We start from the raw sequence: 27,566 nt of genomic DNA, 5'->3' as shown, positions 1-27,566 counted from the left end.
TGAAGCAGAGAATACTAGAATGCATAAAACTACCACACAGAATCATGCGTGCAATGCAGGCACCAGATGGGGAGTGAGTACAGACAAAACAGAAACATCTCCCTCTCTTTTTCTTGCACCAACAACACACTAGAACCAATCCGTTCTAGTTAAAATGTTTTCAGCATGCAATATAGAAAAAAAATGAAAAAATTCAGGTGGACTATGAAATATAATTAGCAATATCAAACTCAGGGGCAGATTGATCGATGCATTTTAGACTCCACAAATCATATCTTATATCAATGCAATAACTCAAGGAACTAAACCACCATATATAATTAAACACACAAGTCCGCATCCTAGCCCTGTCAAAACCAGAAAACAGAGGAACTAGAGCACTAGCCTCCACAAGCAATAATCTGTTAAGAATTATATTATTTGAGCAAACTGAATTGTCTGTTGTGGTTCCTTTAAAATCACAAACAAAAAAACACTGAATCTATAAGAAAACTGAAACTGAACATTAACAATACATCACCATTGCTTGAAAATGACATATCATACAATTATGAAGTACTGAAATAACAAGCGCTGAAAAAATAGAGACTCTTCAATAAATGTATCAAGGATACTTATCCATACACATAGAAATTCTAAAAAAACTAAATAAAGAAGAATAAGACTGAAATGAAATACATGCACAAGGGGTCATGCGTGCAATGCAGGCACCAGACGGGAAGCAAGTAGAGAACATAGTTATGGCCAATGCATGAGCAACAATTTACTTTTGATTGCACAGGTCTTAATGTCTTACAATATGATGTCCTGTTCTTTCCTTTGATGAATTGTCACACTAACAAACTTTTGCAGGTTAGGGAAACCTAAGAAATGCCAAAGAATCTCCCCCTGCAAGCGCTTACTACATCCAGTAGTTGTTCTTTGCCAGGGTTAAGTTGATCTAATGCTAATAGGTTATCTCACAGCTGGCACAAAGAACATAATTCAAAAGGTGCTAGATAAAATAGATTGACGACTAGCTAGCTCAACCCTACCAAAGTAGACTGCCGTGTCCAGTCCATCAAAAAACGTCGTCCTGTCTTCACTCTTCAGAGAGAGACCAGGGAGTCCACACAGTACAACAGCCAAAAACCAACCATGTCTGATCATCACTAGCTTAGCCCATGACACACAAGACAAGTTACAACCAGCACAAGTAGACAAATTAAGAGGAATAATCATTTTTTCTACAGTTGTACTGTAATTCAATAGGTGGCTAGTCCTACCCTGAGACTTGATCTCGGCCCTTACAGAGAACATCTTGCTATCTCCTCTCCTATGACCTTTCATTTTTTGATAAATCCCCACTACATGTCCTCAATCAACCATAAATACCCCATCAAATACTAGAACAATCCATCAAACCAAACCCTAATTAACAATGACTAACAGAACACCACCCCATTTGCAAAAAAAATCACCAAAAATCTAAACCACCATTCAGAACAAAAATTCAAAAACTGAAGATGAACCACAGCTGTAAAAGACTAAACACAATAGATCAGCAAATCTAAACCACCATTGAGACTAATAAAGGGAAGCCAAGTATATAGGAGGAAAAGTTGTTTATAAATATATATAGACTAAATTAACATTTTTAGGAAAAAAAACACAATAATTTTTCATTCTTCACTTTCCTACTTGCTAATAAATGTATACTAGCTCTCGAGAGGCTATGCATCATCTTGGAATCTTGTTTTGTAAGTAGAAAATCATACAGAGAGATAGACATGGCTATTCCAAGTTTCTAATTTACTGCCAGCAAGTAATAGATCGGATATGAAATGCCACTGGCTTCACATATATCACCTTATATCAACGCCACTCCTAGTCCTAGACTTGTGTAATCCCTTCACAACTGCGATATGAAATGTGTTCTAAGAACATTAATGTGACAACCTGACACCCCAACCATATAAAGAACAAATTTGACAATCCAACACATCTCCATTCCGACATGAACAAAACAAATACCCCATCAAATACTAGAACAATCCATCAAACCAAACCCTAATTAAAAAGGACTAACAGAACACCACCCCATTTGCAAAAAAAGTTCACCAAAAATCGCTCTAGTAAAATACAGCACAAACCCTAGACACATTCGAGCCTCACCCACACAAATCTCCATCCATGTGCGTGCCCTCGCCATATGGATCCACGAAATCTATGCCGCATTAAGAAATTGGATCGAGTACACACATGAGCAAAAGAGTAGCAAACTGGAAGGAGATGTAGCGGGCAGACCTTACGCGGATGGACCCGGACCCGTGCGGCGCCGACGAGCCAGACGACCACCGGCGCGGCGTCCCTAGCTGCTCCTCAGCGGCGACACGGGCAGCTGCCGCGGCTTCGCCGCCGGTGCTTTGCGCGAGGAGGTGGAGGAGGAGGCCCCTGGATCTTGACGACGACAAAATCTGCCCCGCGCACGCTGCTCCCCTGCCGCTAAGCCTGGGCAAAATACCCGATACCCATTACCCGTACCTGAATTACCCGAACCCGGACCCGAATTACCCGAACCCGAGGTACCCGATCCCAAATTCGGATAGCGATTTTGATTACCCGAAATTAGTTTGGGTAATTCGGGTAATATCCCCCGGTACCCAAACTACCCGAACTACCCAAAGATTTGTTTTGTCTTTGTATTCATCATGTGTTGTTAGCTGAACCATTTAACTTATCACTTTATTAGAATATAATTCTCTCTATTTGAATGAGTGACTGTAATATATTATTCTCTACAAATTGCCATTGAAATTCTATACAAATTGCTGCTGAAATTATGTATAGATCGCTACTGAAATTTAGTGTAGTTTGTTGTTTTCTGTAAATTTGGGTATATCGGGTAATACCCGAACCCGAACCCGAATTATCGGGTACCCGAATTTGCGGGTAGTGTTTTTTCGAGGATAATATCGGGTAGCAATTTTTATTACCCGAATTTTGAATTACCCGAATTACCCGACCCGAAAAAATCGGGTAACCCGAACGCCCAGGCTTGCCTGCCGCTACAGCGCCAACGCCACCGCAGCCGGTGCTCCACGCGTGGTGGGAGGCTGCCAGGGAGCCGGAGGAGACAGAGGAGCGGCAGATCTGGGACTGGGTCACTAGGAGAGTGGGAGGTAAAGAAATCGCCGGTCGCCCGCCCAAGGAGAGCGGCGCGTCGTCTGGAGTCGCCCAAGGAGAATCGAAATGGAAGAGGAGGGGACGGACGCCACAAATCGGGCGCGACTCCCAAAAAAATCAAACTATAATGGCGACATACAGGGTTCACGGATCAGAGAAACAAAACAATCATGTGCTAACAAAGCAAGAAACATACATGTGTTGTATAGCATTCCTGTTAGTACTAACAGCATTTTCTTTTAATTTGGTGTGACCGGGGAATGTGATCACTATTTGCTAGTACGTATGTACGGACACGGTACACGCGCTGAGGCCTGATGTCACATAATATTAACCCCAGCCCCAAGTCCAAATCCACCTCATTTTCGTGCGGCCGGGCCCGTCATAGGAACTCACTCTCCAGCCTGCACTGTCATTTCCCTGGCATGACAAACACTTTTTGGCCGCATTCGGAAGGGGAAAAAAAGGCACTAATCGATTACTGAGTGCAGTGAACTCGCACTACTGGCTTGGAGTTGGAGCAGCTCACCACGTGGGGAAAATCGTGGCGTTTTGCTCTGGAACCAGGGATACCGGACACACGGACCTTATCCGGTGCATCCACGCACGCAGGTGCTCTGAATCTTCTGCTATGAAGCAACCGGACAGTCAGCTCGCGCAGGCAGGATACATCGGCTGGATACGATGGTCGATGTTCCGTAATATCACCGGCCAGGCGACAGAAACTACTGCCCTTCCCTCTGATCTGCCGAAGTGCCGATGCCCAGATCTGACAGTGCAGGGAGCCAAGTGCCAGATCTGAAGTTTTGCCACAGATTACCCCAGCACGGCCTGCTGGCGGCTGCCCTGCAACTCTCGGAGATGGGAGCTGTGTAGTCCACATCTGGGGCAGAAAAACCAGACACCCGGTGTGTCACGTCACGTGTGGATCCTGTCCGGTTGTGCCGGCTCCTCCTACTCCCCGTGGAAGTGGAATGGAACTTTCGTGGAAGACCGTATTACGGAATACGAGCTCAGTGGACTGTGGACTAGTAGACGATTTCTGGGTTTGTTAATGAGATGGCACCTGACACCATGTTTAGGCATGTGCTAGTGCCAATTTATACTTGCACGCATCAGTTGATGCCTGCCTGCATGGCGATTGGCGAGTCATCCCAGCCACCTGGCGGACTCGTTGAATGCTTTGAGCGCGGTGGGCGGCGGCAGCATATTCACGGATTCACCTACCCCCGCGCGCGGTGAAAATTTGCGAGGAGACGATCGATCGCCTTTGTCCGCAGGTTTAAAAACACGCATCGTTGGTTTATAGAGCTACTAGGAGCGAGTAGTATATTTTACTCCTACATATGATGTGCGTGGTGACGCGGACGTAGCATACAGTTTTGTGGGATCTGAGAAGAACGAACCCCACTGTCTCCGGGTTCCCGGTTCTGGAACGCCTTGATCCATCTTATGCCTGCGTTGAATGAATGATCGATCCATCAGGCCGGCGTCCAGGCGACGCAGTCACGCAGACAATTCGACATAGAAAGGGCCAGACTGCCACATCCACATCCCGGTGGAAATTCTGGTCTTCCTGCTGAGCTGGATCAAGCGACGGATCAGCGACGACAGATGGATGCTGATAAAACATCGTTAACAACCAAGTCACTCTTGTACGCAGATGACTTGTACCAGTACGTACTAGTAGTACGTTTTCAATCAGCCTCTGGCCAGTCCCCGCTGCTGGTACGTTTTCCCTTCCGCTCGTACGGAAGTATCTGGACGCCTCAGAGTCCCATCAATCCACCCATCGCGATGTTACGCGCCGGTCCGCACGCTTGCCGGAGGACGTTTGCGGCCGCGAGGAATATCGGCAGAAAAACGCACGCACGACTCCCCGCTCCACTTACCTGTCACCAGAACAAAAGCACCGATTTTCCTCGAGCCCTCGCCACCCCTTGCGCGCACCGCACGTCGCGGTCGGCGGTCCGGCGTTCTACAGCTACTGGTCGGAGGGAGGTCGGAGCCAAGATTTTACGGAGGACCACCGGCGAATCCGCCCAGAATCCAGGCAACCGAGGGGAATGGAGGGGCTCCTCTCATCTGCTTCCTGCGGTGGCGGGAAGAGCGGCGAGGTAGGCAACAACCGAGGTAGGCAGATTAGATGGCGGGGCCCGGTGGTGGGCGACTCGATGTCGACGGCCGCAAGCAGCAAGCAGTACCCGCGGCCGCAGCCGCGGAGCTAGCAATCCGACAAAGAGAGCGCCGAGCGCGGCTGCTGCTGCCCAAGTGCCGGTACGTACGGACTACGGTGCACCAGACAAAACGAGAGCTGCCGTGTCCACCCGCCCGTCCTCCTCCTGCGTACGGCGTGGAGCTAGTACACTGCACTTGCTCTTGTGATCTTGTCTTGCTTACCTGTCTAGGCTCCGCTCATGTGCGTACATGGATGGATGGACGGTCGCGACAAGTTTGGAGGTATGTATAGCAGGCAGTGCAACCCGGGCAGAGAAACAACAAACAACGCAGCACTAGTCTACTTCCTGTCTTCTCCGGCGGGGTCACGCAGTCGTTTTTTATTTTCGAGCTGACGAGGATGGACGGAACTAGTACAGATCAAACTCTTCAGGTCGAGCTTATCCGATCAGTGTAGCGGTAGGTACTCTAGCTGATAGTAGTTTGGATCCGGCGTTGTCAGCTCAGCATTTCTGCTGCCCCGTGTGTCTGTGTTCCATGTCTTCCCAATTCCCATGCATGAAGGTAAGCAATCAAGTGTCAGTTGCGATCATCTATGGATCTTCTTTGGATACTCAGCCTGTTCGCTGGTTGGTTTCAGCCAAGGCTTATTAGCCAGTCAACAGTGTTTTTTCTCTCACAACAAACCAGTACCAGCCGGACTTATCAGCCCAGAAACCAACCAGCGAACATGCTGACTGTCTGCGCACACAACATCTCCCAGTTTACCTCCAGAACGTAGTATCCATATTCGTCCAATGGTCCCCAAATGTTGGGATCAACTTTGTATACAGTACAAAAGATAGTATGCATATTCGTCCACTTGGAGCTGAAGATTTGCATGCAGTACAAAAGATAGTACAACAGCTGCCCGCAGGATCAACCAGCCCCTTTCTCGAGAGGCTTTGGGCGATTCAATTATTCAAAAGGCAAGAGGAAGAATCCAAAACGTATCCATGTTCAGATACGCATATGCCTGACGACGCTACGACTAGTCGCCACTCACCGGTCCACACCGCAACTTGTCAAGTGCACGAGCATCACTTGAACTCCAGAATATTCAGCCGCGCTTGAGATGAACACGGAAACTGTTTGACGCAGCAACAGGGCTCCGACTGTTCTCCGTGCAGCCGTTGCACGGGGCCGTACCCCGGGCCGTACGGTCCTCTCATCCTGTCCATCATGCATGGGTCGCGTGGCTCCAGGTCTAAGGTTGGCGCTTGGCGGCCGGATCAATCCACTGTTTGTCAACTGACGTCCCAGAGCTTCAGCTGCACCAGCTCACAAACCGGACAACCATACACACGCCTAATAAAAGTCTTCTCTCAGCGAACGGCATGTTCGCTGGTTGATTTCTAGGCTGATAAGCTCGGCTAGTGCTGGTTTGTTGTGAGAGGAAAACACTGTTGGCTGGCTGATAAGCCCTGACTGAAACCAACACGCGAACAGGCTGAAGGTAACTTCTGCAATTAATTTTCGTTTTCCTTGAGATAAAAGTCAGCTCCTGTGACCAACCACAAAAAAACGTCACAGTGCGAAAGCCAGCTCGATGGTAAATTGGTAACAAGAACTGGCTAAATACAGCAAGGCCCGATACAAGTCAAGACTCAAGACTAGAACAGGGCGGGAACTGTTGTGCAAAGCCCGTCACGCTCATAAGAAAAGGTTTTATGTACTGGTTGCGAGCAACGCATGCATGATGTACCATGCGCACAAGAGAACGTTTTTGTCAAAGTACTACCTCCATCCCAAAAGAATACAATTCTAGCAGAGTGTCACATTTTAGTACTTTAAGTTTAACTAATTATAGATAAAAAAATATCCATATTTATGATACCCAATAGATATCATTAGATTAATTATAAAAATATATTTTCATAATAAATTAATTTAAAGATATAACCGTAAATATTATTCACTAAAAACTTAATCAAACGTGAATCATTGGCACGTAACATATATTTAAGATAGAGGTAGTACTGAAATGTGTCGTGCATCAGCAGCAACAGCAAGGGCATCAGTTTTCTTGTCGACATGGAGAGACAGCAACGGATAGAAGAAGCAAGAGGTGTGCGCCACGCAACGCCACACTGGACCACTGCCTTCTGCCTAGTGCTACTCAATCTAGCGGAGAGCCATCGGATTCGGCAGCCGTACGGCGACCGTGCTCCCACCACCTCCACGCAGGCACGTCGGTACACTCACCCACCCATCGATCGAGCCGTACGGATAGCTGATTTTGAATTATCTAGTTGAGTTGGTGGCAGTGCCGCATCCAAGTTCTGTTCGCTTGGTTTATAAGTCGTATTTTTTCAGTCAATGAATAGTATTTTTTTCTCATAATAAATCAGACAACAGTACTTTCAACCATGACTTATCAGCGAGCGAACGTTGGTCAGAGGTGACGAGGTCTGAACGCCGGACGCCCGGTTGGTTAATAAACGGCGGAGACAAGAACGTGGAGAGCACAACCAACATGAGGCCGTTTTTTGAATTTCCGATGGAAACTCGACGAAAAATTAAGCGAGGAAGTCTCCATCAGCATTTGTCCTGAGCCTCTCCCTGCTTATCTGCAGGCGCGGACTTCACATTGGGGGTCTCGGACCCTTGGATTATCCTCTGGAAATGTGGGGACTTGCTGTCTCGTTGATCAGGACAGATGCTCTCCTAGTGGGCAGGGCACTTCGCATTAGTGCCTGCCGCACCTTTGCTTGCAGGTGCACTCCAGTTATCCAGGAACGTGAGCACTGAACAGGCATCTCGGGAAAATTTTCAGTGCCTGGGCGTGCAGGTGTAGTTAACAAGCTCCCTTCAGCTACAACATGAATCCATCGTACTCGATAAGTATAGCGGTGCACAGTACACGATATTAGAACAGTAGAATCTACGGAATGAACTCAGAGATGGAAAACGGTATGCACTCCAACATCCAAATAATGCACACAGCATTCAGAAACGCAACTTCTGACACTACTATCTCAATGGTAGGGCAGGTTTAATGCACCTTGGTCTGTGACAATATCTCTGTCCTATACGGCAACAAAAATTGAGAGCAGACGGTGGGTTTTACTGGCATTGGGTTACACTCTATATTCTGTATGTACCAAAAAAAAAGAAATATGTTCAATCGAGCGCCCAACACTCATATCGGAAATTGGGAACACGAAACAACAAACAAACTCGTCGTTAGAGCTTCGCTTTTGCCAATCTTCATCAATTATATACACTAGACCTGTAGACCATCCGAGGATGCTTTGTTATTGTACTTCTTCCCGGACATCATTCCTCTTCCTGCGGCCAAACCCACATCTACAGATGAATTCAGGGACTGGCCCCTCAATCCCAGCAACCCAAGGATGCTCGGCCGCAGCCTGCAGCGTGATGCGATCTCCTGGATCTGCAAATCAAGCACATGGAAGGAGGGGGCAGGGACATTGCGTTAACAGAGGACATCTTGCACAAAAACTTAGCAAACTCCAGGTTATCAGAATCATAGGGTGAGAAAGCGACCAAAAAGGCACCTTTGCAGAGAAGCCTTAGGAGCAAATCAGCAAGTTGGGGGTTCATGTCTCCAGGTATTTGCACAGGATCATTGGCAATCTATTTTGTAGCAACCACTCAAGTGAGTTTAATGCAGAGTGATAAAAGGCAAAAGGAAAGGAAGGAAACATTTTTTTGCACCTTATCATAAGTTTCCTGCAATGTATCCCCAAGAAATGGATAATGCCCAGAAACCATACAATATAAAGTTACACCAACTGCCCATGTATCAGATGCCCGACCATGGTAGGCTGAACCTGCAGTGAAATAAAGAGAGATACTTCCATTATATTATATTTAGCAAGTCTATACCAAACAGCCAAAGAATATTTAGTAATTTAAGTTAATGGCAGAAAAATTCTGGGTTGTTCCATTTTCGTTAATTTGTGATTCTGCGATCATATAGCTACAACAATGGAACATCCAGGGAAAGTTGCTTTAAAAAAAAACACCATCATATTCATAGATAGTAGTTAGGTGCAGCATTTATAACTTGTTGTTCCATTTTCGTTAATTTGTGATTCTGCGATAATATAGCTACAACAATGGAACATCCAGGGAACGTTGCTTAAAAAAACACCATTATATTCATAGATAGTAGTTAGGTGCAGCATTTATAACTTAAATATCAAAGGTAGTTAGGTGTACCTTGACAGCACTCTGGTGCAGTGAAAACAGGAGTGCCAGGAGATCTCCAAAGCATATCATCATCATCCTACGTTGCAAACACACGAGTATCACTGTACTAATACATCAGTAGAACACCAATATATAAAATTTTATGGTCCAGAAGAATTTGCAACAAAAAGCACACATACTTTGAAAAGATCGAATAGATTTACTGGAGTAAAAGAATGTAATAAGTTTCTTCCAATGATAAAGTTGTGGGCCCGCCTACTTAACAATGAACATATCCAAAACAAGAACAAGGAAGCATCTTAGTTTGTTTCCAACTCAAGTTATCTTAACACTACTCATGAGGCCAGGGAGCAAAGATCATATTTTAATTTTTTTTAACATCAATATAAACCTGGTTTGAGGAAATCTAAATCTACAGAGCCATTTTTTTATCAGAGCAAGAGCAATTAATGATAGAAAGAAGAAATTAGGAATTTATCCCTTTCAAGGGTGGATCCATTTAAGTGGAAAAAACAATATTTTCATAACAAGAATAAAAATCACTAAAATACACAAGTTACAGGAGTACAGAAACCACCTCAAAAACCTGGCTAACACTGAAATCCCCTATCTTCACATTGCCAGCACTGGTAACCAAGAGATTGTCTGGTTTGATATCACCATGAATAACGTTCTGTATATCAAAAAAAAATCAGTGTTCCAAGCAAGGGAAACACACAGCATAGTACAAAACTGCATAACATAGAAAAAAGTGGCAATCAAAGAACACATGTATAAAGAAATATATGTCCAAAAATGTGGTAGAGAATCATCAGCTGGAAATCTGGGAACTGTGGAATTCACTCTTGTAGGTAAGCACAAATGTGAACCATGGTTGAGAGTTTAGTGCTGTTGTCCTGATGCGGACCAGGATGCCAGGAAACATGGTTTGCATCACGACTGCTACCATGCAGGGGAACGGCCAGATGGCATTACTTCAATTATTATCACTCACAGAACACACACCGACACGCAGGCACTCAAACTAAAAAAAAAAACACCAGAAAGATTACAAGCACACCAGGACAAACCAAACAATCGACCACCAGACCGAACAAAGATCAGCACCCAAAGAGACTCCAACTCAGAGGCACCCGCAGAACACCAAATAGTGGATTCGTCACTGATCTCTTGGAGAAGCTGACTGGTGCTAGGATTCGTGCCCTCGCAAACACATCCATTACAGTGTTTCGAAAAGAACAAAGTTATTAGCATGACCGGAGCGGAATACTTTTCACTGATGATTATCAACTAAAAGCGTAACCTCAAACCACCTGGACCAGACCAATCGTGTAAGATCTCCATTCAAACTTACTCCCTCTGTTCCATGATAGATGACGTTTTAGCTCTGGGCACGGGAATTAAGGAGTGGAAAAGTTGTAGTGCACAGGAAACGAGGAGAGAGATAGAGATAGAGATGTATTGGGAAAAGAGATAGGTGCATTGGGATTTGGGAAGTGAGAATGACAACTAATTTTGGACAAGTCTATGCTAGAAGGTCAAGTATTATTGGACGAAGGGAGTATTTAGTGAAGGCACAGTCGACTAGCAAATGTTTAATTGTCTCATACACCTGATCACAAAGACGGCACAAATAGCTTGGTGGTTTCAGGCAGGCCTCAGCGCTCAAGGCAGTCAGAAGTCCAGCAGCGGTTATGACAAGCTAACCAAATGAAATATTTCCAAAGTCTTTGTCGAAATTGAAACTTAGTGGTTCCAGATGCAGAAGCCGACCAGATGTGCTTCTTCCACATCATCTTGTAGTTCCACTCCGGCTAGAAACTCCAAAATCTAAATGATTCCTCCAGAACTTGGATTGTGACAGTTATCTTCCTAGAAATATGTTTGGATATGAGAGCTGCATAATATCGATCAACGAGCTACAAATAAAATTTTCAAAATCCCAGGACTCTAGAAAATTGTTTTAAACATAATATCAATCATCTTATATACCATTCGTGTTTCTAAATACTAAACTTTGACGTGAGTATTCATCATGAAAAACTGGTTATTGAAAATGAAAACTGAGAGCTTACATGAGAGTGAAGATACATAAGACCAGATATTATGTCTCGCAAATAATTTCTTGCAGTAGCTTCTTCTAAACCATTATCACAAACCATTTTTCCTTCAACATACTCAAGAACTGGCAATGCAAATGAAGAAAAATGTAAATGACAATTGAGAGAAGATCAATGGAATATGTGATGGGTCATCAATAAAAAAAATTGTTTAACAGTGGTAGCATATTACATACCCATGTAGAATTTATCTATGTTTGGGTCATCAATCACTTCAACGAGATTTACAATGTTGGGGTGATTCAACATTTTCATTATGGATACCTGTCTCAAAAGAAAAAACACAAACAATGAAAGGGGGGCCAGCAATTAAATACTGTACACGAATGAAAATGCAGCCTATTAACATGTAAAATCAGGACCCTATGCTACACATGCAGTGTGCTATCATAGTGCCAGTTACCAAATACCAATACACTATGCTTCTACATTTTGACAAGAAAATTTCCATTGATTCTAACAATATCTCAACCCTTAATCCACCTACATGTTGGCGATGGGCCATCTATTTAACCTCTTATGGCAGCTCAAGACTATGAGTGAATTTCATCAATTATGAAAGGAAATGAAGCTACAAATCTGTTCATGGTAGTTTTTGTGCTGAGGATTTGTCCTACAAAAATCATATGGCCAATGAAAATGAAAAGGAACTAAAAATGACAGCAAACAGATAGTTTCCATGTAAACAGAAGATATATGAATTCTGTATCACACTCCCCTGGGTCCTTTTTCTCTTCAGAGGCTAAATGGGGTCCTATTGCACAAAAAGTGCCGAGTTAAATGCTTATCAATATCTGAACATTAATTCATCACTCTAAGAGCACTATACTGCAAATAAATGTTGTTAGTCACCTTTGTATCATATAAATTCATTCCCAAATTGTGAGGTAAACATTCTCATGCTAATGAGAAAGGTACCTCATAGTTGTTTTTTGGTTTAGTAAACGGAAGTTCATAAACAGTCGGGAGCCAAAAACAAGATTTCCCGGTACAATAGAAAAAGTTCCCTACAGTTACATGTTCAAGTATCAGACAGAAAAACATCAATTAGCATTTGAAATGGCTACCTTATGCATGATAGATCCTAGGGAGATATCTAGAAAGCATGCGCAAAAAACTTTAAAAGAAAACGAAGTCACCTATGCATGACAAAAAGAATATACGAGCATTGCATGGACAGATAAGCTGACAAAATCATCACCTCCCGGAGTACATCTGTCATGGCAGTTTCTGTGCGTACAACACGTACTTTCATCATGTAAGGCTTATTCAGAACCTGAAAGAGAAGGGCAAAGGCTAAAATTCCATAAGTGAGACATCAGCACATGCACCCAGCACATATACAAGGGTTAACAATAACAGTGTCGAGAGCCAAGAAAAGGAAATGGTGAGACTGAACGAAGTCCTGAAGCAAGCATTAGCTATCAGCCTGTCATGGGCCAATATAGCCATGACGGGCTACGGGGGTGTCGGGCCCAAGACAGGCCAATTGGGGCCAGCGTTAACAGTGCCCACGGGTACTGTTGTGCGTACTGTAGCACGTTGCAAAGCCCATCTAGGTTTGGAATTAGGAAGAGTCCAGAAGCTAGATTTGCTTGTGAGTCCTCCCTATAAATATAAGGGGAGATGTATCCTTTGGAATTAATCAAGAGTAGTTTGGGGTAAAACCCTAATGATCCCTCCTCTCTCTCTAGCTCAAGAGTAGTTTGGGGTAAAACCCTAATGATCTCTCCTCCCTCTAGCGCCACCACCCCTCTCTGCTCCCTGTGCACGCCGCCGCCCGCGTCACTGCCGCCCACGCCCACGCCACTGCCCACCACGCGTCAGGCTGGCCGCAGCCCCCTGTTGCCGCCATCCCCTCCCTCTTGCGAAGAACAATTTGCATTCTCAAGCAATTTCTCCCTTTAATCCCTCTTTTCTCTCCTCAATTCTGCTCCCGAATTCCTCTGAATTTTCCGTACCATGCTGACTTCAGCGCGCCAGACCAGCAGCAGCACCTTGATCTTCCTCCTCCAATAGGGGTGGCCAGCCTTAGGGCAGCCTCCCTTCTCCCTTAATTTCTCTCAAATTCCCCCAATCTATCATCTAAACAAGGGGAAGTCACACTCCCCAGATCGGACATGTGACACAACCAAAACATACAATACAACATATTAGAAAGAAACAAAATATAACTAATAGCTACCAGTAGAAAATAATTAATTGTGATATTTAACAACAATATGTAATTGTGAAAGCCTCCTTATATGATGAAAAGATATCATAAAAAGACATATATGCTACCAACACAAAAGAGAGTAGCAGAACGCATTACCTTCACTGCATACAGCTTCCCATCTTTAATGTTTCTATACAGAACCTGTTCAGTAGCAAAGTAAATAGAATTTAGACATTTATTTGGAAAATTTAATATCAATATATATAAGATATCTTACCACTTTGCCGTAGCTTCCAGAACCAATCTTTCCCAAGTGGACATATTGATTGACCATCTTATTACCATTTTCATCCTTAATATACAAAAATAACAACATTATTATAGTGTTCAATATAAATCATACAGCTACATTCACTCGGCATGCATGCAAAAGTCGGTAATTAGAACTAAGCAGGCAATAAACGTGGTCAAGCTCTTTGATGGCTAATCAGAACAGTAAAACAAATATGGACGTGTTGATTAGGATGTCAGCATTGTTTCAAATATGGACATGCAAGTAAACGGACAGCTAGACAAAAAATTGAAACCTTAAAAGAGGTACCTCTGAGCGAAATATTTTTTTAGTCTCTTTAACTGGGATCTCTCTACATATAAAACCATTTAGAGTTCTTGACTGTATAATATCTTCAGAACTCTTTATTGGTGGTCCATCATCACTTCCCTCAAGATAGTGAGTATCGTCTCTATCGTAGAAACTTCTATCAGGATCATCTCCGTTATAGAAGCTTCTATCAAGATCATCCCCGTTATAAAAGCTTATATCAGGATCATTTCCAGTGTAGAAACTTCCATCGGGAAGTTCAGCCGATTGACGCTTTAGTAAATCTTCCGATAACATGCCATTAGCATCCTGATGTTGACGTACAGGTACACTTGACTTCCTTAAAAAGCTAAAGCAACTGCAGCAACCAATGTCTGTAAGGTCCGCCATTTAGAACGAGTAGGCACCGGAAACCCTATAATGACAAAACAGGTAACAATGTTAAAACAAACATCGGAATAGGAAAGTCACAAATTTCTCTGCTACATTCCTGGCTACCGAATCACAACTGCAGATGAGATGAAACTGCAATAACAGCATACATGCAGAAATAAAAATACCACCCAACCTCTGATCGTTGCAGTTAAACTTGGTGCCGGAAAGGGGCACCTCAGAGGCTCACAGATTCCACTCCCACACAGATTACCACCAGTTAGAAGTACTTAAACACAAAGGGCATCAGCACACAATCAACCTGAAATTGGTAGGGTTAAGCTTGGACCCAGGTAGAAGTACTTATAAACGCAGAGAGTATCAACACAACTTGGACCCGGTAACAACGTCCAGGGATTCCACTACTCAACGATCATCACCACGCCTCGATATCAACCTTCTACCAGGGGCGGAGCCAGTAAGGAACATCCGTGTACACATGTACACCAAACTTTTTTTTTTTTTTTTTTTTGCAAAAAAATCGAAGTTAGTAGGCATCAAATAGGCAAATAGCTTAGGTTAGGGTTCGGGTGCTCTGTTTCGCATAGCAGGAAGGGAAGAGGAAGGGGTGGGAATACCTTGTGGGCGCTCGTGGCCAGCGAGGGCCCGACGAAGACCTGCGCACCTGGCGAGGGCGGCGGCGTCGGTAACCTAGTCGTCGCACAGAGAGAGCACGAGGGCTGATTCAGCGGCGGCGGACCAGCGATAGGCGCGGTAGCCCAGTCCGGGATTGTTCCGGTCGAGGGGGTAGCGCACCCGCACGGCGGATCTCCTGGACCGTTTTTCATGGGAACGGCAATAGGCGTGGTAGCCTAGTCCGGGACTGTTCCGGTCGAGGGGTACCGCACCCGCACGGCGGATCTCCTGGGCCGTTTTTCATGGGCCATTCATATTTTTCACTCAATATCATTTTCTTTTTTTCTTTTTTTTCTTTTCTACTCTCAATCTCAACCTCTAAAAAAGCACCAGTTGTGGACGCGCAGCAGCTGCCACAGGCTCAGTCTGGCCCCCAATGAACACCGCAACTGCAGGGGACATTAGATGGGTAGTTGTAGTTAAGCTTACAAATGGTGCTTTTACAATTGGCGTAGGTCGAGGGTACACACCATCGTCATTGATTGTCCTAGCCATGTTAGGGGCGTGTGTCAGGCTATCAGTGCACCACCCGTACTTAGGTTCCCCGGCATAGCACCTAACGTTTAGGGTGAGCAGGGTGTTGTAAGTGTCATATTGTGTCAACCTTGTTGAGACGCACATTCAAGGGAGGGGACAATAATGAGTGTGCACTTCAGTGTGGGGGTATAAACGCCATCTCCATGCCCATGTAAAGGGTCTTGACTTTTGCAAATAACACACAGAGAGCTTCGGCTCTCTCACGATGTATGACTTTATCCCTAAATGGGGCCTGAACCTGGATCTCACTCCGTGAGCTCTTGCCATCTGAAACCCTCTTCTGAACTCTAGGCTAGCCTTAGTTACTCTACCAGCGTTCACCCATCGACAATTATTTATTGCCACGACCTTTTATAAGGATGTCAACGGCCAGGTAAGGTGTGGGTGGAGTAAATTCTCGCCTGCGATTAATTGCTTAACGGGTAAAATTTCATACCCTCCCCCCCCCCCCCCCCACCCCCCCACACACACACGAGTAGATTGACAATAGAACAGTTGAAATTCTTTATATTTTAAGCACTAACGGGTGAAGCGACGTACACATAACTATGGCTAGAATCTTATACCCACACCCGCACTCGTAGGTGAAATTTTGTGCCCACGTCCACACTCATAAAGTACAATATCTATGAGTACCCACACATGTGGGACTTCCCTCCCTAACTTTTTATATATTCTAAATGGTTGCTGCCCTCATATGCATCCTCAAGCCTCTTCCATACTTGATGTGCCATCTCCAAGTCCTTGATGGACTCAAAGACCTTGGGATGAAGAGCTTCATAGATCACGGTGAGCACTTGATCATTGAGTTGTTGCTTATCTTCTTCTCTTGGAGTTGGGTCTTTCATGTCAAGCACAACAAAATCCTTCTCCACAACTCCCCATATCTACTTGCTCATAGCTTTGAGGTGCAAGCAAATCCTCTTTTTCCAATATCATAGTTTGCGCCATAAAATTGTGGTGACTTGCCAATATGATTTGTAGCCATCGTTAACACTATAGGTCGTTAGACCTTGCAAATCCGTTGCGACTTGACTCTGATATCACTTGAAAGGATCAAGATAGCTAGAGGGGTGAATAGCCTATAAAAATTCTACAAAGGTGTAAGTGCAATCAAGCCAAATTATGGGTTTTGTTGATAATGACCATATTATTAGAGACTAATGAAATATATCGAGTTGACAAGCAGGTGATATGATTATGAGGATAACATTTACAATGGTGGATCCCCCAATTATAAATGGGTGCGGTGTTGGACTCAAAGACATTTAAATTCTTTTATGTTTTAAAACCGATTATAGGAAATGTTGCACTATAAGGGGGGATACAATGCACAAGCTTCAATGTGCAACCAAGTGCTCAAATACCCCGCCACACAAATCCTCAAACCAAGTCAAGCGAGCTAAATACCCAACTCCGACCCTTTGTTGTTCTATAGGGGGAGGTATTTATACCTCTTCTCCTTTCTCCCCAACGGTCATCTCTAGCATTCACTCTCACTAGCAACCAGACAAGCCTCTCCAACACCATTGAAGGCTCTCAGGCTCTCCCCTTTGATTCCCTTGAGATTCTTTGAGAGATTGAGCTTCCATACTCCATTAGAGAGCTTGCAAACCAAAGCTTCAACTTTGAAAGCACTTGGTTCACGTTCAAGCCAAAGGATTGTGTTCATTACTCTTGTAGCTAGAGCTCCTAGCCATTTAGGTGTTGCCCGTTGAAGCTCCCAGCTCTTGTGGGTGCTCTAGGACATTTGTAATCATTACTACATCTAGTAAGAAACTCTCAATCAAGAGACTTGTGCACTTGATTTGAGAAGAGGACAGGGTTCATTGAAACTCAAGCCTTGGCGGCTTCCTCAATAATGTGGAGGTAGGCAAGGCTTAGAGGCTAGCTAAACCACGAGATAAACACCTTATTTCCTGTGTTCTTGCTATTTGTGTTGTGCTCTACTTGTTTGTTGGTGATTCTAGGGTTTGCTCCCGATCTACTTGTGCGCTATCTTCGTTCTGACCTTATTCAAGTGGTGGAATAGGCTCTATACTACCTTAGGAACATCAGTAATTTACTCGATCTACTTTTCATTGCACAAATTTTGAATTGTCTACACGAGATAATTTGCACGTGGCACCACCGTAGTTTTGTCCAGTAGTACCACGTAAAATTCCAATAGTGCCGCACCTATTCTGACCGCTGCGATCGAGTTTTGTTTTTTATAGGCCTATTCACCTCCCTCTAGGCATGTCAGATCCTTTTCAAAAGGCCACAAGACTAGAACAGATTGATAGTTCAAAATATGATCCTAATAGATACTAATTTGCTCTAGCTCTAGTTCACCCACACAAGCCATCTACACAATTCTAGTAGAAATGGTTTCTGATTTATATCACAACACCGTACAAGAGCTACTAGCTACCCTAGAGGGCTAAACTAGCAAAGTAACTAACTAGCTACTCAACTAAAAACTAGCACTACTCTAGTGAGCTACTCAAACAACTACCACACACAAGCAAGATACAAATGCAAATAGAATTATGAGTAGTAGTAGCAAACTATCAAGGCAAGAGATGAACACAAGATTTATCCTCATGGTTTGGTTGCTTGCCAGCAACTTGTGTCCACATTCGATGAGTCTCCAAGTGATGATTCTCATGTTAACTAGCCACTCAAGCTAGACCCAAGACTTGGGTGCCTCCAACAAGCCACGAGCATTCCATTAGAGTTGCTCTTTGTGATCTCCGGTGGGGATGAGCACAAGAGCCCATTACAATCACTTGATTAGAGGCGGCAACAATCTCCAATAGCCCCTCAACAATCTCCATACTATTCAGCCATTTAGGTGGCGGAAACCACCAAGAGTAACAAGAAATCCAATGCTCAATTCATGAACTAGTGCCACTAGATGCAAATTGTAACACCCCGGGTGTTACGTACATGTTGAACAATAGTTTAAGGCTTAATAAAACCTAATGAATAATTTTTTTCTATGCTTGGTGATGAACTCTTCCATGAAATGATAAGTACCTATTTGTTTGAATCACTTTCGTGAATAAAATCAATATGTGTGATGTCAATCAACCTTGCTATTGTGATTAAACATCTCTAAATGAGTCTGTGAACAAAAGTTATTTAGGGTTCATGTTGGAAAAATATGGAGAAAATGATTAAAAATGCTAAAAATCTTACCTTGTTTTAATTGTTCAATAGCTTTCTGGAGGATAAATAAATAATTATTTTATATAGAAACTGTTGAAAGCTCTAGTTTGATTTTGGTGAATTTATGAAACCCTAAGTGCTAACCTAGTTTATCAAATGATCATGAGATAGATAGCACACTCCAAGTTGCGAAGCAAACAAAGATCATAGCATGATGAAGATGATGCCATGGTGATGATCAAGTGCTTGGACTTGGAAAGAAGAAAGAGAAAAACAAAAAGCTTAAGGCAAAAGTATAAACCATAGGAGCTATTTTATTTTGGTGATCAAGACACTTAGAGAGTGCGATCACATTTAGGTTTGATAGTCGTACTATTAAGAGGGGTAAAACTTGTATCGGAATGCGGTTATCAAAGTGTCACTAGATGCTCTAACTCATTGCATATGCATTTAGGATCTAGTGGAGAACTAACACCCTTGAAAATGTTTGTGAAAATATGCTAACACATGTGCAGAAGGTAATACACTTGGTGGTTGGCATATTTGAGCAAGGGTCAAGAAGTTAGAGGTGAAATGGAGTTGGTTGCAAAGATGCTGGCGTCGGTCAACTGACCGGATGCTGGGTCGCTCAGCGACCGGACGCTGAAGGGCTACATCCTATCGTGTTGTCGGTCAGCATAGTAAGAAGTTACAGTGTGACCGGACGCTAGCAGGGCCCGGTCGAGCATGACCGGACGCGTCCGGTCGGCAAAAGTCGGGTTTGGAACCTTACTGTAAATGACCGGACGCTGGGTGTTCAGCGTCCGGTCAACTCAGGCATAGTGTCTGGTCAAGACTGATGACCGTTGAAGTCAGGACACGTGGCTGACTGTGGCAGAACCGACCAATTATACGAAATTAAGTAAGAAAATCATCCGCCAGAGCAGACGCTTTAGCAAACTTAAGCCCGTATAACCCGGTAGTCCGTGAAACCACGAAGGATTTCAAACCAACTCATGTCCCAGCCATGATCGTAATAAGTTTAGCGGTCACCAATCACATATTACATAAAAGTTTGCATAACAGATACATCAGAGTTTAAACATAGTTATTACAAAACATGTTCGAATAAAAAGTAGCGGAAGTCTTTTGTCCAATTCACACACACACACACAGAGTTGAAATATAGTGCCAGCGGATGATCGTCTCCAACAAAAGCATTAGATGAGACGTAAGGAATGACCATGCCCATGGTCCTAAGCATCACCCATCGCAGGATACAGGCAGTTGATACAGTAGCCATAGTACATCTGCCCATCTGCAACAAGTGGGAATAAAACCCTGAGTACGAGAATGTACTCAGCCAGACTTACCCGACATAACCAAAAATAAATGACACCAAGGATTATGAAGGGCTTTATAGTAGGGTAGCTGACTCATTTGCAAAAAGAAGCATTTTTAGCAATTCAAGAACCTGTCTAAAAGCATTATTGCCAAGTTGATTATTATTAACCTGTCAACTAGGTTTGCACCTATGCTAGAGTAAACATATGATTAAGCAGATAATGATAACCGATGATCATTAATCAACTTTCGTGCTGTCATATTCATTATAACTGTCCAAGTGTTCCATAACATTTACTACGATGAAGTAACTCAAGTCAAGTGCTCACTATCCAGGAGCGATGGCGATTCGAATCGATTCCTAACCAGCTGGCGATTTATTCCTTACACAAACCTCACTCACCCGCTAAAGTGAGATATTGATCACCGAGTCAACTTTCCAGGAATCTCGAGTTTGCCAGGAACCACATGTACCCGGGGGCCGACCGACTGCACTTTGGTCTTATCATCCCGCCCCCGTGTCCTACCACACCTGCTCCGGTACAGTGCGTTGCGGGCAATCTACTCGGCCCGAAAAATCTCCCAGCTTCGCGGTCGGAAGGTACTTTATCCGGCCAGCTAAATGTAAGGCATGCGTTCAACATGACTCGAGGCCCAACAACGGTCGGTCCTTAATCGACACAGACGGAAACGCTACAGTCCAAAACTCTGCAAGTCTCCGTCCGGTCTCAACTTCATTTAACACTTAGTTATACTATGACTTCATAGTCATCCAAGCAGATCCAGGTAACCACCTATAGCTCGCAGGTGACAGGAAATCACCCGACTTCTACCGGTCTAAGCCAGCTAAGCATTGACTCGACTGCGGATACCAGGGTAACAAGGATATAGTATAACAAAGGTAAACAAGGTATAATGCAGCAACGGTTGCAAACAACTCCTGAACGTAATGCATCAATTAAAGTAAAGCATTTAATTGATTAATTGCAAACCGGGAGAAAAATGCTCCGGGGCTTGCCTCTCTCGAAGGAGCTCGGACGGTGATCGGGGCACTCCGGAAGTTCCTCAACGTCCTCCTCGTCGGCTTCTGGCACTTCCTGCTGCTGCACCTCGAGCTGCTCCTCTGGCTCCTCGGGTATGACGACTGGGTTCTCGGTTTGCGATCCTGTATGATGCAATGCGCGTAAGTGATTATGCAACGGTGCATCGAAGGAGATGAATGCAATGGATATGTTGAAATGCAAGGTAGTCAACATCATCGAAGAACTATACTACAAGCACATGTCATCTACTGCATTCTCTTCTACTACTAATATGTTAAGTTAACCTATCCTATGAAATGCTTCAAAGATACACCAAAGCTTTACGACTTTCTTAATCACACTTAAAGCGACACTTGCTTAAACCCTAATTAATAATAGGTTTGAATAGCAACCTATATTTCTGATGCTCCTAAAAATCTGAGAAAATTACAGTAGCATACTACTACTCTAAACAGACTACCATAAAAATTTCATGGCATTTGGATAAGTAAACCATCCTACACAAAAATGACAAGCTATAGCATGAAAATGAGCATGAAATTACTTTGTACTATGAAAAGTGTCAAACAACAGAATTAATATTTTTCCTAAGTTCTTCATAGCATATAATGACTGTACAAAAATTACCGCATGCATGTTTTATACAAAGTTTGCTCTCTATCAAAAATAACAAAAATCAGCCCTTAAAGGCACTTGAACTACACCTCCAAAGTTTTCCACAGCACATGCATGAAACATATTTTCCTTAGGAAGTACATGACATAAGAAGATTAACAAACTTGGAATCATATTTTTCTGAATCCTATATATTTTTCTACATATTTTTTCAAGTTATCAGCAATATTCAAGATTGAATAAAATCCTATAGAAAAGTATATCAAAATGACATGCAATAATTTTTTCCAAGTAGATCTGGTAATAAGGAACCTAGAAAAATTTGTTTCAACAAATTTGGAGCAACTTTGAGTATCCAAATATTTGCAAACCATTTCTGTTTTCAAATAAAAATGAATAAATGGAAATAATTCTTCAAAACTCTACTGGGCCGGCCTGCGGATGAACTGGCCCATGGCCACTTTCGGCCTGCGCGGCCCCCGAGCGAAAAGGAGGAGCGCGGCGGCCTGGCAGGGCTTCGGCCCACGGCCGCTTTGCCTGCCGGCTTGGCCAGCCGAGGCGAGGCGCCAGGCCGGGGGCGCGCGCTGGCGCGGCGGCGCGGCTCGGCCAGCGGCCAGCGGCCGTCTCCGGCCACGGGCAACGCCAGAGAGCGAGCGCAGGAGACGCGCGAGGAGAAAGCGAGCTCGGCAAGGTCGCTATGCGAGGCTGGAGAGGGAAGGAAAGGGCGCGCCACGGCGGCCGTGCATGGCGTGCCCATGGACGCCGGTGGCGAGGCGCGGGGAGGTCCGACCTGTGCTCGGAAGGCGGAGCAAGTTTCGAGCACGACTCGAGGAAGGCGAGGCGGAGCTCTGGGGCACGAGAATTGGAGAATGGTGCGGGTGGTGCTTGAGTTGGACGCCGGCGGAGCTCGAGCGCGGCGACGGCGGAGCTTCGGAGCTCGCGGCTGTGGAGGAGAAGGGGAGGAAGTGCAGGGCGCGAGTGAGCGAGTGCGCGGACACCAGCAGGTGAAGGCGGGCGCGTGGGCGCTGGTGCCAGGCCACGGCTGCCGCGCGGCGGGCGACGCCAGCGCAGAGCGGCCACGCGGCGGGCAAGCTCTGCCACGGCCGGGACGCGCGGCGCGCGGGAGGAGAAGGCAGCGCGCTGTGGACTGGGCCGCGGCGAGCCAGCTGGGCCGAGGCCAGGAGCGGGTGAGCGGGCGACGGGCGCGGAGGCAGGCCGGGCCGCCTGTGCGGCTGGGCCGAAAGCGAGGCGGCGGCCCAGGAAAAAGGAAATGAAGATTTTCAATTTATTTTCAAGAAATTTTTTTAAATGCCACCATTCAAACATTATTTTGAGCAAGAAAATGACCTCTTTTGAAAATGTACCAAAAATGAAAATTGCTTAGAATTCAATTCCCTACAACTTTGCTTTTATAACCAAAGTCCAATCCTATCTAGATTTTAATTATAGAATCAAAGTTAAATTTTAACTCAAAACCCTAATTTTTGGAATTTACTTTAGAAGCAAAATTTTGAATTAATTAAATACAAACCTTGCTCCAAAAATTGTGCTAAACCATTCTAGATGATTTACAAGCCTAACCAACAATTTCTACTCAACTAGCAAGCAAGAATCAGGGCAAAACAACTCTAATAGTGTATGCATCATTTTCTTTTCACAAACATGTTTCGTATGTTTCGAAGAAATGTTTCAGTTGTTATATGCAAGATCATGCATGTAGGATTAGGATGCTTGATGATGCATGACAGGTATGATTTAGCAGTGCCTAGATGTAGGCATAACACCGGGGTGTTACAGCCCTCCCCCCTTATAAAAATCTCATCCCGAGATTTGGGTTACGAACCATTTGTTATAAAATTCTTCATAAGCTTTTTGTAGATACTCTCCTGTTTCCCAAGTTGCATCTCCCTCATCATGATGATCCCACTGTATCTTGTAAGTTTTCACCACACTATTCCGAGTAGCACGTTCCTTCGTGTCTAACACTCGGACTGGTTGCTCACGATACACCAAATCTGATTTGAGTTGAATACCTCGAGGTTCTATTCTTTCCTCCGGAACACGCAAGCATTTCTTGAGATGTGATACATGGAAAACTGGGAAAACTGTACTCATTGTCTCAGGTAACTCTAGCTTGTAGGCTACCGGACCTCTTCGTTCCAAGATCTTGTATGGTCCTACGAATCTTGCGGCAAGCTTTCTTCGGATTCCAAACCTTTTCTTCTTCATTGGTGTGACTTTCAGATAAACATAATCACCAACTTCAAACACAAGGGGTCTCCTTCTTTTGTCTGCATAGCTTTTCTGACGTGATTGGGCAGCTTTCATATTCTGCTGAATAATATGAACTTTCTTCTCGGCTTCTTCTACAAAGTCAATGCCATAATACCTTCTATCACCAGGCTCGATCCAATTCAATGGTGTTCTACATTTTCTGCCATATAAAGCTTCGAATGGGGCCATCTTGATGCTTTCTTGATAGCTATTATTATAAGAAAACTCAGCTAACGGTAACCATGACTCCCATGATCCCTTGGAAGACAATACACAGGCTCTCAACATATCCTCCAAAACAGCATTTACTCGTTCAGTCTGACCATCTGTCTGAGGATGATAAGCGGTACTGCGAATTAAACTAGTTCCTAAGCCTTTGTGTAAATGTTCCCAAAAATGAGCCGTGAACTGTGAGCCTCTATCAGATATTATGGTCTTGGGTATACCATGCAACCTCACAATTTCTGCGATATACTTCTCGGCATATTGAGGTGGTCGATAATCTGTTTTGACAGGCAAGAAATGAGCGGTCTTGGTAAGACGGTCCACAATTACCCCAAATCGAATCATGTCCTTTTTGGTAGTGGGCAAACCCGTGATAAAATCCATACTGATATCGTCCCACTTCCAACTAGGGACTGATAAAGGTTGCAACATACCGGCAGGTTTCATGTGAATGGCTTTCACTCGACAACATGTGTCACATCTGACAACATATGCTGTAATTTCTTTCTTCATTTTGGTCCACCAATAGCGAGATCTTAGTTCTTGATACATCTTACTACTTCCGGGATGGATAGATAGCTTAGACAGGTGAGCTTCATCCATGAGTTTATTCCTAAGCTCTCGATCCTGGGAACCACAAGACGGTTGTCAAACCACAACACGCCCTGTTCATCCACTTTAAAGTGTTGAGACGGCTTTTCTTTTATTTTCTCTTTGATGTGGAATATTCCCTTGTCAGTTTTCTGACCTTCTATTATCTTACTCTCCAAAGAGCAACTAATCTGAATACTATTTAACACAGCAGGATGCATTAGATCGAATCCATCTTCAAGTAATGGCTGCACAGTCAAGTAATGTGACTTCCTGCTCAAAGCATCTGCCACTACATTGGCTTTGCCAGGATGATATTGCACATTCAAGTTGTAATCTTTGATCAATTCCAACCATCTACGCTGTCTCATGTTTAGCTCTGGTTGGGTAAAGATATACTTAAGACTCTTGTGATCCGTGAAAACATTGCACACATTACCAAGTAGATAATGTCTCCAAATTTTTAGGGCGTGCACAACTGCAGCAAGTTCAAGATCATGTGTTGGATAGTTGACCTCGTGCTTTCTCAATTGACGTGATGCATAAGCTATGACTCTCCTTCTTGCATAAGAACACAACCCAATCCAGTCTTTGATGCGTCGCAAAACACATCAAATGGCTTCTCTATATCCGGTTGTGCTAGAACAGGAGCAGTGGTCAACAGTTTCCGCAAAGTGTGGAAAGCTGCTTCACACTCCTCTGTCCACAAAAACTTGTGATCCTTCTGTAGGAGACTCGTCATCGGTTTGGCGATCTTTGAGAAATCTGGTATAAAGCGACGGTAATAACCCGCTAGTCCTAAGAAACTTCTAATCTCAGGAACTGAGGTCGGTGCTTTCCAATTCATAACTTCTTGCACCTTACTTGGATCGACTGAAACTCCATTCTCTGACAGAATGTGACCAAGGAAAGGGACTTCCTTCAACCAGAATTCGCATTTGCTAAACTTAGCATACAATTGATGATCTCTCAGTCTGGTCAAGACAATTCTCAGATGCTCTTCGTGATCTTTCTCATTCTCGGAGTACACCAGAATGTCATCGATGAATACTACCACAAACTTATCCAATTCTGGCATGAAAACTGTATTCATCAAGAACATAAATATGCGGGAGCATTTGTCAAGCCAAAAGACATGACAAGATACTCATACAACCCGTATCTGGTGGAAAATGCAGTTTTTGGTATATCCTGTGGCCTAATCTTGATCTGATGATAACCGGATCTCAAATCTATTTTTGAGAACACCTTGGCCTTGGATAATTGGTCAAACAGAACATCAATATGTGGCAAGGGATATTTATTCTTGACGGTCACAGCATTGAGTGGCCTATAATCTACGCACATTCTCAACGTGCCCTCTTTCTTTTTCTTCACAAACAAAGCTGGACATCCCCATTCAGACTTGCTTGGCCGAATAAACCTCTTTTTCGACAAATTTTCTAATTGCTTCTTTAGCTCAGCTAACTCGTCGGGAGGCATCCGATAGGGCCTCCTTGAAATCGGAGCTGTTCCGGGGACTAACTCAATTCCAAACTCAATCTCTCTATCTGGCGGAAGACCAGGTAGCTCATCCGGGAATACGTCCGGGAATTCACACACTACCGGAATCTGATGAATAGGAATGACTGCCGTAGCGCATGTAACACTTATAAGGTCTGTTCTTCGAGGCAATGGTACTTGGAAAGTACCCTCACCCAGGGGATCCTTAAGGGTAAGTACTCGACCTCCAGTATCTATGACTGCTCCCCAATCCTTCATCCAATTCATCCCTATAATGACATCCAAGACTAACCCAGGCATAACTATCAAGTTCACTCGGAACTTTCTGCTACCTAATTCAAGGGTTGCCCCTCGAACCATCTGGTTGGTCAAAACATCAGCCCCTGCTGAACTTATACGGTAACCATAACCCAATTCTGTGCATAGTTGTTCATATTTCTGTGCAAATGCTTGACTCATAAAAGAATGCGATGATCCAGAATCAAATAGAACAACTGCAGGGTTTTCATTGACAGTAAACTTACCAGCAGTGACGGGCTCTCCCTCTGGAATTTCATCCACTGTGGTACTGTGCACTCTAGCATTATAAGTCTGCTGCTTCTTCTTGGGCGGGTATGGACAAAACCTCGAGAAATGACCGGGTTGATCGCAGTTATAGCAGGGTCCTCTCACTGTCCCGGCAGATCCCACAGCTCCCTTGGAACTGCCTTGTACCGCAGTTGCGGCTGCTTTGTTGGGCTGTACTGCCATCTTGTACGGCTTTTGAGGTCCGCGGAAATTCTGGCTTCTTGGCT

At 44.2% G+C, this 27,566-nt stretch overlaps 1 protein-coding gene across 4 annotated transcripts; it reads right to left on the bottom strand.

Moving 5' to 3' along the window:
• Positions 1 to 8,330: 8,330 nt before the first annotated feature.
• LOC136491012 (serine/threonine-protein kinase GRIK1-like) lies at positions 8,331 to 15,635 on the bottom strand. 4 transcript variants are annotated; one of them, XM_066487220.1, is made up of 14 exons: positions 15,451 to 15,635; positions 15,204 to 15,323; positions 15,009 to 15,134; positions 14,441 to 14,855; positions 14,117 to 14,191; positions 13,996 to 14,040; positions 12,883 to 12,957; positions 11,858 to 11,945; positions 11,637 to 11,746; positions 10,139 to 10,234; positions 9,571 to 9,637; positions 9,064 to 9,179; positions 8,904 to 8,982; positions 8,331 to 8,779 (listed from the first exon to the last, which is right to left on the bottom strand). In XM_066487220.1, the coding sequence occupies exons 4-14, from the start codon at positions 14,828 to 14,830 to the stop codon at positions 8,640 to 8,642; spliced, it is 1,281 nt and encodes a 426-aa protein (XP_066343317.1). In that variant the 5' UTR covers positions 14,831 to 14,855; positions 15,009 to 15,134; positions 15,204 to 15,323; positions 15,451 to 15,635; the 3' UTR covers positions 8,331 to 8,639. The 4 variants fall into 4 exon arrangements, with proteins under 4 accessions (XP_066343317.1, XP_066343315.1, XP_066343316.1 ...); XM_066487218.1 differs by having other exon boundaries at positions 15,009 to 15,323; XM_066487219.1 differs by lacking the exon at positions 15,204 to 15,323.
• Positions 15,636 to 27,566: the final 11,931 nt, after the last annotated feature.

Source organism: Miscanthus floridulus, chromosome 11, assembly GCF_019320115.1.
Source record: "Miscanthus floridulus cultivar M001 chromosome 11, ASM1932011v1, whole genome shotgun sequence".
Classification (NCBI taxonomy): Eukaryota; Viridiplantae; Streptophyta; class Magnoliopsida; order Poales; family Poaceae; genus Miscanthus; species Miscanthus floridulus.
The sequence above is the reverse complement of the archived record's forward strand: the minus strand, read 5'-3'. Positions and strand labels throughout refer to the sequence as shown.